Source organism: Carassius auratus, chromosome 6 (assembly GCF_003368295.1).
Source record: "Carassius auratus strain Wakin chromosome 6, ASM336829v1, whole genome shotgun sequence".
NCBI classification, from domain to species: domain Eukaryota; kingdom Metazoa; phylum Chordata; class Actinopteri; order Cypriniformes; family Cyprinidae; genus Carassius; species Carassius auratus.
The window spans coordinates 8,568,008-8,583,277 of NC_039248.1; the positions used below are offsets into that span (position 1 = coordinate 8,568,008).

The 15,270-nt window shown below is 35.3% G+C and overlaps 2 protein-coding genes across 3 annotated transcripts; both read left to right on the forward strand.

The window, feature by feature from the left end:
- Positions 1-1,708: 1,708 nt before the first annotated feature.
- prss60.2 (serine protease 60.2) lies at positions 1,709-6,651 on the forward strand. Its single transcript, XM_026259783.1, has 8 exons — positions 1,709-1,869; positions 2,813-2,833; positions 2,911-3,079; positions 3,374-3,642; positions 3,734-3,879; positions 4,175-4,388; positions 4,476-4,589; positions 6,058-6,651. The coding sequence occupies exons 1-8, from the start codon at positions 1,821-1,823 to the stop codon at positions 6,060-6,062; spliced, it is 987 nt and encodes a 328-aa protein (XP_026115568.1). The 5' UTR covers positions 1,709-1,820; the 3' UTR covers positions 6,063-6,651.
- A 64-nt stretch (positions 6,652-6,715) lies between these two features.
- gpr84 (G protein-coupled receptor 84) lies at positions 6,716-14,946 on the forward strand. Of its 2 annotated transcripts, none has more exons than XM_026259759.1 (2): positions 6,716-6,833; positions 12,077-14,946. In XM_026259759.1, exon 2 carries the CDS (start codon positions 12,078-12,080, stop codon positions 13,296-13,298), a length of 1,221 nt encoding a protein of 406 aa, XP_026115544.1. In that variant the 5' UTR covers positions 6,716-6,833; position 12,077; the 3' UTR covers positions 13,299-14,946. The 2 variants fall into 2 exon arrangements, with proteins under 2 accessions (XP_026115544.1, XP_026115535.1); XM_026259750.1 differs by lacking the exon at positions 6,716-6,833 and adding an exon at positions 10,476-10,685.
- The last annotated feature ends 324 nt before the right edge of the window (positions 14,947-15,270 follow it).

Consider the following 15,270-nt stretch of genomic DNA (forward strand, 5'->3'; position numbering starts at 1 on the left):
TTTAAAAAATTTCAAAAGTTTGCTTAACTTAAATATTCTTAAGCAATGTCACAATTATGTCATGTTGCATTACATGACATTTTTTTTCACTGTCATAAGATAAACTTAAATAATATTGTCATCATTTTAAATGTTATATATATATATATATATATATATATATATATATATATATATATATATATATATATATATATAAATTTTCATATGGTGTGTCTAAAGGATGTTCAATAAATTCCAACTTTTACACATTTAAAATATACAATTGTTAATAAAATACCTCAGGCATAATTTTACAAGACTTTTTTTAATCCATATATTTCTAAAAGCATATGAAATTGATACACTATGACACTAAAATCTCTGTCCTTTGGTGTGACACCATATCCTGTTATTAAACTCTATGGACAATTTTAATTAGTTGAAGGACCAGGAATATTGTTTTACAAAAATTTTTTAAAAAAAATTGTCAGCTACCCAAATCTATTATCCTATCTACATCTTGAAATATATATATATATATATATATATATATATATACATATATATATATATATATATATATATATATATATAAATAAATAAAAGCTAAAATTTTGCATTTAGGTGTCAGTGTAGGATGTGTACATTTGGGTGGGTTGCAGGTGGTTAGATTAAACTGTCCCTTTTGGAAATCCGCTTAGGGACCCAAAATGCCAGCCCTGAGAATATAAAGTATATTATATGTTATTATGTAAAGTATAACATTTTACACTATAATATAATATTGTATTGTCTGTCTGGAACGCAGAATTTGGTTAACATTAATAAACTATAGTATTACAAGCCATCTATAAGGCGACATTTCAGCACTTGACAAACGGATAGCGACTCCTACAGTAAGTAGCACTTAAAGCACGTCTACATGCAATTGCTTTACAAACAATTGCGTTATTTGGAAACCCGGCCAAGGGGTGTGACATCAGGTAAGAAACACACACAGACACACACACACACTCCTGCCCTGTGTATGGAATGTATGAGTAATTGTGGCTAATAATAAGTTGTCATACCCAATCTTCATCTCCATGGTCCATTGTCTTTCTTTGTGTAAAAAGGGTATATTATCATCATGCCTTTTAATGTGTAATGATTTTCCTTTATTTGTGTGTAACAAGAAAAAAAAAAAAGACAAACTGAATGAAAAATAGAAAGTGTTGTGGTGATGTCTTAAGAAATGTTTAATGCTTGAATCCCAATGCAATGTGAATACCTTTGACATTTAAATATATATATTTCAATTTATATTTAATCTGTTATTCCATTTTTTCTTTCTTTTTTTTTTTTTTATCTTTTCAACCCCCCCCCCCCCCCTTCAATTCACTTTCTGTCATTACACTGTTCTATCTAAATAAAAGCAAAATTATACTCTTTGAGCCAGTTTGAAATTCATCTAAAATGTAACCAAATACAAAATAATATCAAATCAAAAAAAGAAAAATGTCTCTGACTTTTTTGACAATGACCTCGGATATTTGCATTTATCATGACTTTGAAAATATTAATTGCCAAACTGTAACAAGAAGCACAAATAGTGAAAAATGTTCTTAGTGTAGTGGGTACATGCTTGACAGCTTTGGATACAAAAAAAATGTGAAGAATGAAAAAGCATGATAAAAACGGAGGAGGAGCATAAAGAGAAAAGAAGTGGGCAGGTGAGTGACAGACGAGAAGAGCAACCTGAGAAGCTTTTAGAACTATATAAAGGGGATGTAAGAGGAACAGTGAACCAGATTACCATCAACATCTATTCTGCTAGCAAACAGAGGGACTGTGTGAAGATGTGGAGATTAACGTGTGTCACTTTGATCCTGCTTGTGTGTGCCAAAGGTAAGGTCTAACCAGAAGCAAAGAAATTATATAGAAAAGAGATCATTTTTATTTATTTTTTGGCACAGTGCATAATAATAGTCTAAGGGCTTTGTTAAAATAATGACTCATTGATAGGAAACTTGAGTTCATGTGTAGATTCCTATGAATGATTCATTTGACAGGTTAACTCCTGGGTTAGTGAGTCTCGTTTAAATCAAAGAGCTGTTTCATTAGAATCATTTGTTCATCAGACTAAACGTGGCTGTGCAAATCGATTCACAAATAATTGACTTATGAATGAATTATGAGTCGCTTCTTGTATCTGCATGAAGCCTGTGAAGAGCAGCAGTGCAAGAAACTGCTGTGATATGTCATGTCTGAAGTGCAAAAGTTTGGAACAATTAAAGATTTTTAATGTTTTGAAAAAGGCTGCATTTATTTGATGAAAAACAGAAATACAACTGAACTTGTACAGATTGAAAGACTACAGATTGAAGTCTTAAAATAAGTAGTTAAATTACACATGGTACATCTAGGTTCACAAGAACTATTCTTACTTAATACAAAGATTTCTGAATTGTAATAATCCTGTGAGATAATTATGTAAATACTTTTTCTAGGTCACAGTCTTTTTATACATAATGAATTATTATTTATTTTTTACTGTTACGGAAGCCTATGAATGTTTTACATTGTGAGCCACACCTGCCGAGCATACGGAATGTAATCACAGGACATGGAGCAAGTCATAGTTGAATAGTAATGGGGAAAGAAAAGCTGCTAGTTTTGCATACTGCAATTAAACCAGTTTGCCCAGAAATACTTTCAGTCCCACAAATTAATGATACAACTAATCTACCACAATCAGTGCAGTGAACTCTGGCAGGATCATTGTTAAGGTGAAAAATCAAAATGAAGATGAAATTGTTCTTTAATGTACACTTTATTTCTGCCCTTGCAGGTTCACTTTCTCAACTGAATGGTAAGAGCTCCTCTCATTCAAGCCAAATAGTTTGTATAGAAATAGGTATATGAAGAACCTCTTTCTCTTTCTTGTAGTTTGTGGACAGGCTCCTCTAAACACTCGTATTGTGGGTGGTGTGAACGCGCCTGATGGGTCGTGGCCGTGGCAGGTCAGTCTGCACAGCAGTGTCTATGGAGGTCATTTTTGCGGAGGCTCCCTCATCAACAATGAATGGGTGCTGACAGCAGCTCATTGTTTACCTGAGTAAGATTCACCTAAACACACATACACACCTGTTTTGTTTTAAAAGGTAGAGAGAATGACAGAAAGAAAGGTTGTCGTAATGTCTTAAGATATTTTGTTATGGTTGACATTCAAAGACATTTAGGTTTCCATTTGTTCTGCCTTTTCACATTTTCCTCTGAAATTAACTTGTTGGGCCAGTTTGAAATTCTTTGAATTAACTATTACTTTACTATATTAGAAAATAAAAGTACTTCATTTTTTGTTGTTAGTTCTTCTTTTTTTCTCATGTTCACTTTCTCTAACTGTTTTCAGTGTCAGCGCATCCAGTCTGCGTGTATATTTGGGAAGGAGAACACAGCAGGGAGTCAATGCCAATGAAATCAGTAGAAATGTGAGAACAAAAATCGTTCACCCCTCTTATAACAGCAGAACACAAGACAATGACATCGCTCTGCTCCGGCTGTCATCCACAGTCACCTTTAATAACTATATTAGACCCGTGTGTCTGGCGGCCCAGAGCAGTGCCTTCCTTTCTGGCACCAGCAGCTGGATCACAGGCTGGGGAGATGTTCAAGCTGGAGGTACAAACACACACAAACCCATTCATTCAAGTATATATCTACTCATAACATCACTAATAGATGGTTGTGTATGTGTGTTTTTGTTGTTCAGTGAGTTTACCTTCTCCTGGGATCCTGCAGGAGACTATGGTTCCAGTGGTAGCTAATGATCAGTGTAATACTCTTCTGGGTTCTGGATCTGTTACCAGCAACATGATGTGTGCTGGTTTAACACAGGGAGGCAAAGACACCTGCCAGGTGTGACAGGTTTTTTTTTCTATTTAACATAAATGCTTAAAATTAAGTAGCTTCAGTAGTGTAAACATACAAAAATTAAATTTTTTATCATATAAAGGGTTTTACTGTAGAATTTGTATAGACTTTTACTGTTAAAATTACGCTCCTTTTCTGTTCATGAAACACATGGGCTGATTTGCTTCTTTTGGGCAAAGAATGGAAATAGCAAGAGCTGTTTTCTGGTCAAAACTAACTGTACTCTATTGATAAGGAGAATAAGAATATTCCTTTTCTTTCCTCTTGTCCCTGTCTGCAGGGGGATTCTGGAGGTCCAATGGTGAGCAGGCAGTGCACAGTGTGGGTTCAGTCTGGTATCACCAGCTGGGGTTATGGATGTGCTGATCCCAACACTCCTGGTGTTTACACCCGCGTGTCTCGATATCAGAGCTGGATAACCAACACTATTGGTCAGAACCTGCCAGGATTTGTCACCTTCAACCCACCGACCTCATGCTCCTCTGGCAGCCTAAGTAAAAATCTCTCTCAAACACGTACACAGCGTATACCCACTTAAGCGGTAGCATACTTGTTTGACTAATACTGGTTTGTGTGTGCAGCCTCAACCTCCTGTAGAGGGAGATGCAATGAGAAGTACAACAGTCGCTTTCGCTGCAACTGCAATACTAACTGCAGTTTAAACTGCTGCCAAGATTACAGACAGCGTTGTGCCAGTAAGTTCAAACACATTCATTTCAGTAAAAAACACAAACGCACTTTTAGAAAACTTAATTCACGCCTTTAAAGGGATACTTCACCTCAAAATACATTTTTTGACATTAATCACTTACCACATTGTCGTTCCAAACCCGTAAAAGCTTTGTTTGTCTTCAGAACACAATTTAAGACATTTTGGATGAAAACCCAGAGGCTTTAAATTGTCCCATAGACTACCAAGTAAATAAAGTGTCAAGGTCAAGATTTTTTTTTATTTTTATGAATGCAAACAATACAAAGAAGACATCAATGATATACAACTTTGTGAATTCACAACATGTATCAACAATATGCCATCTGAACATACAAAACAAACAAACAATTTAACAATTGCTAAAAGAAAAAAGATACAGAAGAACATGAGGGTAAGCTATTCATTTATATTTCAATAAGAGTATACAAATGAAAGTCATTACAAATTGAGATTGTTTTTCTCGCTGTCTTATTTACGGAGGATGAAAGAGTTTTAAGATACATTTTAAATTCTTTAAAAAAAAAACCACGAAAAATTGGTTTGTTGTTGGTGAATTTACATTTATGGATATAGAATATGCCAAGAAAATAAATCAAATTTATAACAAAACATTGTTATTATTATAATCGGAATCAAAGTGTCCAAAAATAATACCTTTAAGTAACAGATATGTCTTGTTGGATCAAGGTCCAGAAAAGTATGAAAGACATCGTAAGAAAAGTCCATCTGCTATCAGTGACACAGAGGAGACTGTTGACAAAGGAATTGTTGAATAAAGTCATTATTTTTGTTTTCTTCATTTACATAAAGTATTCTCGTTGCTTCATAACATTACAGTTGAACCACTGACTGCAGATGGACTATTCTGACGATGTCTTACATACTTTCCTGGACCATGACAGTGTAACTCACTAGGCAGTCTATGGGACAGTCACAAGCCTCCCAGTTTCCATCCAAAATATTTTAAATTGTGTTCCGAAGACGGACAAAGCTTTTGTGGGTTTGGAAAGACATGGGAGTAAGCAATTAATGACAAAATCTCCATTTTGGTGTGGAGTATCCCTTTAATTAAATATGATTTTTAATGGGTGTATAAAGACACTGATTTTGGTAACCATTTGTATTCGATTTGTAAACATTAGATATATTTGTTAATATTATTTAATGGATCTGAGCTAACAGGAACTAACAATGGACATTTGTAGGTTAATTAATACAGCTTTGTAGTAAAGTGTTACCAGTTCTTTTTATTACATGTCTTGAAGTGTTTACTATTTTTTATAAATGCCACTTGCTCTGATATTTTGATACATAAAACAAATCTGCATACATACTCATAACCAAAAATAACGTCACCATAAAATGCATTAAACACACATTGCATACATAAAAAGTGAAATAAAAAGTCATTCTCTCTTGCTTAATTTATATTTTTGTTCTTGTCTCTGCAGTGTGAGGTCTGTCATATTCTATGGATCATATGAAAAAAGGCTTAATCACATCACTTGCACATAAGTCTGATGATCTTTACCTGCTTGTTCTGAGATTTTACTCTTGCTATACTTTGGATGCGTTGCACAGTCAGAAACGAGCAACAATGCAAACACAGTCAAAGAACTGCTGCACTGACTTCACTCAGGGGTGTAAATAGTACCTTAACATTTGTTAACAAAGCACTTAGCTCAGTCCATTAGTAGAATATTTTTATTTTTCTCTGTCTTAATCAGCATTTTACCAACAAGATTAAATGTAGGCCCAGGAAACCTTTCTCTCTCTTTTTCATTTAGCATTTGCACATAAAAAAAATAAAAAAATAAAAAATCCCTTGAAGTGTTTGCGGAAGAGGTGTGTCATTTATGATGACGAATAAGTGGTGATTTCTTTATGTTTAACCTTATTCTTATTTCACACGATTCTTTACTATGTTTGTATTATATTATGTGAATATAGTGGTATGCCATGACTTTGATCAGAATCGTTAAATCAAAACACTGTCTGTTTTTAGTGGCTTTTGCTGTAATAAATCTTTCCAACAGGGGGTGATGTGAGCACACGTGAAACGTGTATTGATTTCACAACAGAAACCACACGCTGACACTGATAAGACACTGAGAGTAATGCAGCAGACTTCAGCATAAAGTCTGGTAGAATAAAGTCTAGTCAGAGTCGCACCAGCACAGCACTGAAGAGGGGCATCTGAAATAAAGAAAGCGGTTGATGACGCAACGCAAGTATCATAATATATCCTACATAATCCTAGTATCCACTTGCTATGTTGAAGTGACTCAGTGTTGCCAATTTAGCTACTTTGTATCTAGATTAAGCGACTTCCCCAACCCTTTTGAGACTTTTTACAAGTTTAGGGACAAATATTGCAACTTCTTGGACAAACCTTATCTAAGTTCTCATCTTGCACCTTGATCTACCTTCATCTTCATGTAGATAAGTGAATTTGCCATTATGATGTCATCTAGTAACATAAAGCTACCAGTTTTAGCTACTTTTAATTGAAAGCAGTTAGCAAGTGATCCATTTACGCATTTGTCAGGCTTAAACAAACCTGTCTTTACTCAATGCTTAATAATCTTACATATAACAAAAACGTAGACCTCCATATTTGCATATTTGACTCAATATTCATGATACAAACATGTTTTAGATCCTGAGGTAAAAGTATGTCTTAGGCTACACTGTTTCAGCAGGTTTACCATGAATCCAGACAAATTACCATGATATCGCCACTAAATATAATGTATCTGCTTTATAACACACTTATTTTGTGACATAAAATTACAAAAGTATGAAATAATCACTATGACCATTTATATATAGGCTACTTCAAAAATGTTTTATTTTATTGATGTAAGGGATCCATATTGATTTATTTTAACAGGTGTCTTACCTTTTTGCACTAATTTAAATGTCCTTAAATTAAAAGATAATGTTCTGGGACTCCTGGATGAAAATTACCAGTACATTTTCTGTTATTTTTCAATGTAGCCCGTAGGTTAATGTGATAAACGGAATGTGCAAATCAAAATGTGACTTTGTGAAACAGATGGTCCTTAGCTTAAATGTTGCTATATTATTTTAATATTAATGCTCAAAATCCAAAACATTTGTGATTTTTTTTTTGTTTTAATAGTCGATTTCCTCTTTAAAATCTATTTTCACAAGATGGCAAGATAGTCTGGTTGAGCAGGCAATTGTCGAGTTTATTATGTTATTGTTTGTAACAGGCGGGTAAATCTGGACTCAATGATAATACGAATAACTGGCATACCAAATAGCACAGCATGTCTAATGTATAAATTAGCATATATAAATTTCCTTTTAAAATATTGCAGATTTAAATTTCTGTCCAAAGTAATAAGCAATAAATAATAGTAGGTCCTTGTAAGTTGACTTCATGAACTGGTAAAATTTGCTGTGTCACCCCAGTAACATGCTTCTCAAGCATAAAAAGTTTTTTTTTTGCACAAAGCCACCTCTGGTGTAACTCACAAAACACCAGTCACAGATGTGTTCATGTCATGTTGGAATTAGCAGAAGTACAAGCGGAATCCATTTTTAGCTGTACTAATCTGTACCTTTTTTTTAAGATTTCAAAAACTGGAGTTTACAATCTGGGAATGCACTTGGCCCAAATGGGCTTAATAGTGAATTTTACAAAGAATTTAGAAATTTATTAGTTGACCCCTTACTAAATATGCTGAGTGACTCATTCTTAAAAGACCATTTACTACAGTCCCTGAGAGAGGCAAATATATCCTTAATTTAAAAAAAAAGGTAAGCAAGCAGAGGACTTTTCGCCATATTGACCCATTTCACTGCTGAATGTACAATTCAATTCAATTTGAGTTTATTTGTATAGTGCTTTTTATGATACAAATCACTGCAAAGCAACTTTTCAGAAAATTACGTTTCTACAATATTTAGTAGTAGCTTATCAGTGGTGACTGTAAGTTTAGGTACATATAACAGGAATTTTCAGAAAAAATTAATACAAGACGTAGTCAACCAGGCAGTGAACACTATACAGCAATTATTATATGATGCAATCACACTTGTAGCAATATTTGTTAGTTCTGTATGTTGTTTTAGGGTTAGAATCGTCTGAGGTCCTCTGAGGGGTCAGCATCATTTCTTCTCAGGTGTTCTGGATCCAGATCCAGACTGGAGCTTGTGTAAATCGAGACAGAATTAGCGTAGCTAATTAATTAAAAAAAAAAAATTTAATTTGTTTAACCCAAGCTAAAGAATAATAATGTGCATTTGATCAGATACAACTGCAGTCACAAATTATGAGATGCATTATTTGAATGCTTGGCGAAAGAGATGTTTTTAATCTAGATTTAAACAGAGAGAGTGTGTCTGAACCCCAAACATTATCAGGAAGGCTATTCCAGAGTTTGGGAGCCAAATGCGAAAAAGCTCTACTTCCTTTAGTGGACTTTGCTATCCTAGGTACTACCAAAAGTCCAACGTTTTGTGACATTAGGGAGCGTGATGGATTGTAGCGAATTTAACTGTAGAACTGAATATTCTTTCCAAAATCATAGCAATACGGTTAGAAGGACTTCTCCATGCTCTATTAAAGGATGACCAAACAGACTTTATTGTAGGATGCAACTCTGTCAATAATATACGTCGCCTGTTGATTGTGATACAGTGTGCTAAACAGCAATCAATAGATGGTCTTGTGATCTCTCTAGAGAAGGCCCTATTTATTTCATACGTTACATAAAATGGGTATTGGTGAGCAGTATATTAAGTGGGTCAAGTTATAGTATAATGAAACTCTTAGTGCTGTTATCTCTAATGGATGTCGCTCCTCTACATTCAAGGTTGGGAGAGGGACAAGATAAAGCTGCCCTCTTTCACTTCTTTTATTTGCTGTGATAATTGAACCATTGGCAGAAGTTATAAGAACATATAATAAAATGTGTGGGTTACTGGTAGAAAACAATCAAAATAAGATTGCCCTATATGTTGACAATATTTTGATATTCATGGTGAATGCTGATACCTCTACCACAGCTCGTCTATACACAACTGGCAAATTCAGCACATTTTCAGGATATACAATTCATTATCATAAGTCAATGGCAATGCCTAGGTGGCTTAAAACAAACACCCCAAACATTACCATCCTTCCCATTTAGATGGGCCCCTGGGGGTTCAATATATACACACACATCTGTTCAAAGCAGGGGTAATATTAATGCCCATATATAAAGTTCAGAATATCAGGCTTTCGTTCTACTGATCTGTTTAATTCATGTACTATATATATATATATAAGAGACTTTATACATTAATAAACTGGCACTATTGCTGTGATTCAGAATTTAGGTCTACTATTTATCAGCCAAACTGCTTGTATATTTTTGTTGTCTACTTTGTAAACACTTCATTCTTTGTCTAGGGATATTGTGCTGCTGCCATAAACCTTCATTGAAAAACCAAATTGACAATTATGTTTCAGCGAAGGTGGTGGTTGTTAAAATTGTTTAAACAGTTTTTAACCTTTATGACTAGTTATATATAATACAGTACAATCAGGGATTTAAAGGGTGATGTACATTTAGATTTATATAATAGTTCCAGTTCTCTAATTTGATTAGTCAAGCTGCTTTTCAAAGTGACAAAAAAATCTAAATATTAACCTGAATGAATCAGCAAAAAAAACAAAAAAAAAAACAGCAAGACGTTGGCAAACATTTTCTTTCTTTCTTTCTTTCTTTATTTCTCCATATCTATTAGCAAAATACCGTTAGTGTGTAAGTTTCTTCCAGGATTGTGCAACAGGGTTGGCTCACAGTGACCTCACACTTGATTACAGACGTCTCAAGCAGACGTACACATAAGGTGCTGTGGTAAAACATCAGTAGCCTACCAGTTAAGAGGCTAGAGGAGACTGGAGGCGTGGCTAGAGGGTCTATCTGACAAAACAGAGAAGAGACATATGTAAGCAGAGACAAATAGTACTAAAAAGGGAACGAAGTAGAGATAGCTACATAAATCAAGGGGGAAACAGAACTAGAGAATAAAGGATGGACACCACAGCTGTTACAAGGTAAGCCACTGATGGCCAAAAATATCTTATTTCTTTGACTAATTAATTCTTTCTGTGCTTTATGAGTTTGACTGTGTTGTTAATTTTCTTCTAAACTATATCATAAAGCATGCTATAGATAACTGCTGGTGAAAACTGCCCTCAAATACAAGTAGCATAAAATGGCCCTGCGTTAATATGCTTATATTTTGCAAATGTGTTGACAGACAGATTAAAGGGATAGCTGAAAAATCTGTCCCAATTTAAAGTCATTATAAACAACTTTATTCTGTGGAACATAAAAAATAAAAATAAAAAGGTTAAATGAAGTGAAGGTGTTGTCCGTGGTAGTCAGAGCACCAGAAAGGTGTGGTTCATAATCTTTTTTACGTGTTCCACAAATGGAAGTCATACAGGTTTGGTAAATGACGACAGATTTTCATATGGGGTTTAACTATGAATTTCCTTGTAAATTCAATTCAACAATTCAAAACAATGTATACATTTCACTCCAATGAAATTTTATATAACTTTAGATTGAATAACTGTACAATGTAAGCAGTACTCCATAAGAAAGATTTACAGGCAGTTACAGATAGCAATAGTGAATAGTGATATTTAGACGAATGGAAGCAAATGTTACTCACCGTGAGCGCGACCATTTTTATATTTTATCTGCATGTGCGAGGCTTCCTATCTCATCACTTTCAGCTAATCTGCTGTATAAAACAGATGGTTTTGCGGCTTGATATTGATCACAGTTGGTGTGTCTTACTATTATTTTATTGTATTATCTACCCTAATTCGGCTAATTGAACAGGAAGTCATGAAGATTTGATATTAAAGATTTGTCACTTGTCTTCACCTCGTTTTAAATTCCCACCACTAATGCACAGGCTGACAGTCAATCAAATTCACTGACTGGAACTTTTTTATTTTTAATCAGCCTAACAAAATACACTCTATTGTCATCTGTTTGTTTGTTAATAATAAGCAAATAAGAACAATTTTGCAAACTGTTATATATATATATATGTTTATAGTATAATATAAATATTAATATAATATAAAATAGTTCAAAATGTAGGCTAATTATGTATCTCAGTTTGTATTCAGAAGAAAAGGCAGTCTCTTGGAATGTCCACAATGCTTGCTGTCTGTAGGGTATAGTTCACGTATAGGAAAAACAAAACAAAGGTGTGATATTCAGAGGTGCCTTAACAGGAAGTGGTTTGTGACCTTAAAATGTGGCACTTAGTTTCAGAAAGAAAAAGAAACCAGCAGCTCTTAATAAAGTGACATGTGGACAATAAAACATGCACTCTTACCAAAGTACACCAAAAATGTGACAATTAGTGACCACAAGGATGTAACATTGATTTTGATGAGCTTACTGTTATGTGTCTTCTCAGGATGTGGAACGACACAGATCTTCCGAGAAATGATACCTTTTCTTGTGCGTCCCCGTCTGTGGAGGGCTACCGTTACTTTGGCGTCCTCCTGGGATCGGCTGTGACCATAGTAGGAACCATAGGGAATATTCTGACCGTCCTCGCCTTTGCTACTGATGCCAGCCTGAGGACACGTTTCAATGTCCTCATAGTAAACCTCGCCTTCGCTGACCTTCTTTACTGCACCATCCTGCAACCGGTCAGCGTTGACTCATACCTGCACCTGCACTGGAGAGGTGGAGCCACATGGTGCCGTATGTTTGGATTCCTCCTGTTCCTGTCCAACAGCGTGTCCATTATTACATTGTGCTTCATCGCTATGAGCCGTTATTTGGTTGTTGCGCATCGCACTTCTCGCTGTGCCCGTCTGCTCCTGTCCCACCGTGGAGTGGCGGTGCTCCTAATATCATCCTGGCTACTGGGTGTAGCAAGTTTTGGCCCACTTTGGCCCGTCTATGTGTTTGCCCCACAAGTATGCACCTGCAGTTTTCACCGTACTAAAGGGAGGCCTTACACCACCGTGCTGCTCTTCCTGTACTTCATCTTGGGCCTGGGTTGTGTGGGGCTTTTCTACTTCCTGATCTACCGTAAGGTGCGAGTAGCCTCTAAGGCTTTCCTGAAGTACAGGCCCAGTCGCCGCTCATCAGAACGCAAGAGGACTAAAGCCGAAGCATCGACGGATGACAGCGGGATCAGTGCTGGAGCTTCAACAACTCAAAGCTGTGAGATCAGTCATGATGAGGCAGGAGCGGAGCAGAATAAGAACAAAGGACTGGAGACATCTGAGGACCACACGAGCACAAAAGAACCAAATAACTCCATTAAAGAAGCCCCAAAAGAAACCGAAACGTCTTCTAAACCAACACCGGTAACAATCCAGACCACTCCAGCTGCCAGCTCAGGAGAGGACAGTGAATTTAAGCGTGTAACTCGAATGTGCTTTACAGTTTTCATGTGTTTTGTCGGCTGCTTTGCACCATTTCTGCTGCTGAATGTCGCTGATAAGGCGAACCGTGCGCCACAGGTCGTTCATATGTTTTGTGCAAACCTCACTTGGTTAAATAGTTGCATTAACCCTTTGTTGTACGCAGCCATGAACCGGCAGTTTAACCAGGCCTACAAAGACCTACTAGGCAAAGCTCTGCATCCATTAACTTGGATATGGAGAACCCGTCGGAATTAGAAAAAGCGATAATGAAGAATGCGATCCAACTCCTTTCAATCTGAAAGTGATGTTGTGTTGTAGATGTTCATTGACTTCACAGATTATGCAAAATTAAACATGGAGCTGCACTCTATTTATTCTGTGGAGAACATCACAGTTCTCAGGTTTATTCATCTCCATCAGCCGCATATAAAGCACAATTAAAGCAATACAACCAAATCGAACTCAAAATGACATGCCATATACATTTTATGTATTACGCACGGTTTTATTTTCCATTCACTTTCTATATTATCAAATAGCTTGCACTTCTTTATTTAGCTCATCTTTGACTATAATGGAGGCATTTCTTTCACAAGTGGGATTTTCCAGTTCCATCAAAGATCAGAAAGGAAACATGTCATGTGGCTTTTTTTTTACTGCAAATGCAAAAACTTTCTCTATTTCATTTCCTCATTTTTCTTTTTGTACATATGCTGTAATCATGCATGCCCTCACAGGAGTGATTCATAATGACTTTAAGAACATTTATAACCTCAGGCACAAATGAACATGGAAGTTTGAAGCTGGGTGATGGAGAAAACAAGAACAGATACGCCTCACTGCTTCGTTTAATACCTCACAAAATTTTTAAGTCCTCTTTTGTTGCTGTGTTGTTTCCAGTTTTATTTATGTACTGTTTTAGCTCGACCTCCAGAATATGAGATAACTTGTGTGATCTTATTTTTATTAAGGATTATTTGAAAAATTCCTCGAAATGTAGGTGGATGTAATGTGGTTATATTGCACATCATATCAGTGTTCTAGAATGGTAACACATGTATGAACATTTCTTTTAAAATAAAGCAACATAAAATATAAAGTCAGCAAAAGTGCTTTTTACTGTTACAATTTTGGTACAGAAAGTTTATGAACTTGCTTCTGGTATAATGGAGATTAAAGTTTGAATCTGTTCAGATCCTATTTTTATTATCTATTTGAATTTTATTATATGTTTTTAAATTACTATCTTAAGTCAGCGTCCAGCTTTTTTAGAGCCGGACACAAAACCAAGCATTTCGCAAGTCCAGACAAGTGTTCCTGACTGCGTAATCTGTAAAATTTCTTAACATTGCAACAAAGGAAGAGCCATATCACAAATGACTTCAAAGCTAAGGCATCATTGTATTTAGAAATGTAAGGTCATCCCGGGTGCTCATGGATCTCAGATTGGTTGTGTTGATTATTATATTATTTGTGATGTGTTAAATAACTCACACCAATTCCAAATTCAGTTTGCAAGTCTATATATGAAATGCACATGTGCAATGCCTCTGTGTAAGGGAACAGATGGTAACCGGTAACTGGTTTTAACAATGTAACACAATATCTCAACCGTCTATTAAAATTCTGCTTTATCAGGTAATTGCCTTGATTTTCAATTAGAAAGACATCATGACAGACTTTTCTCTCATTAGATTTTTTATTGGAGAATATTGTAATATTGTTTTTCAGCTCTACAATGTCTTGTTCACAGATACAAAACACAGTATGGTAGGATTGACAGTGGATACAATCGAAAACTTGGTTACATGCATTTGAAACAAAGTCTACAAATTCAAAAACAGAAGTGCTCATGGGGTGACAAAATGCTTCTGCAAGAAAGTGAGAGGCGGGGGGCGGGGGACACAACAGATTCAGTTAGAGAAACACATTCACTTTATCTGTAAACGCTGTTACACAAAAAATAATCTCACTTAAGAAATCAGAAGAATTATATTCTTACACATTTCCACTCAGTATTACTCTCAGAGTAATCATACAGTCTTATTTAAATTCATTTTCTTTAAAAAAAAAAATATTAACATCTACAAACACTATCAAGTATTTTCACCAGAGAGACAAAGCTCTGAATAAACTCTCTTCAATTGGGATAACAGAACTAATTTCAACTTTTAAAATAATAGAGCAGTGCCAAAATTATTATTTCCATTTTCAAATAGTATCTGTC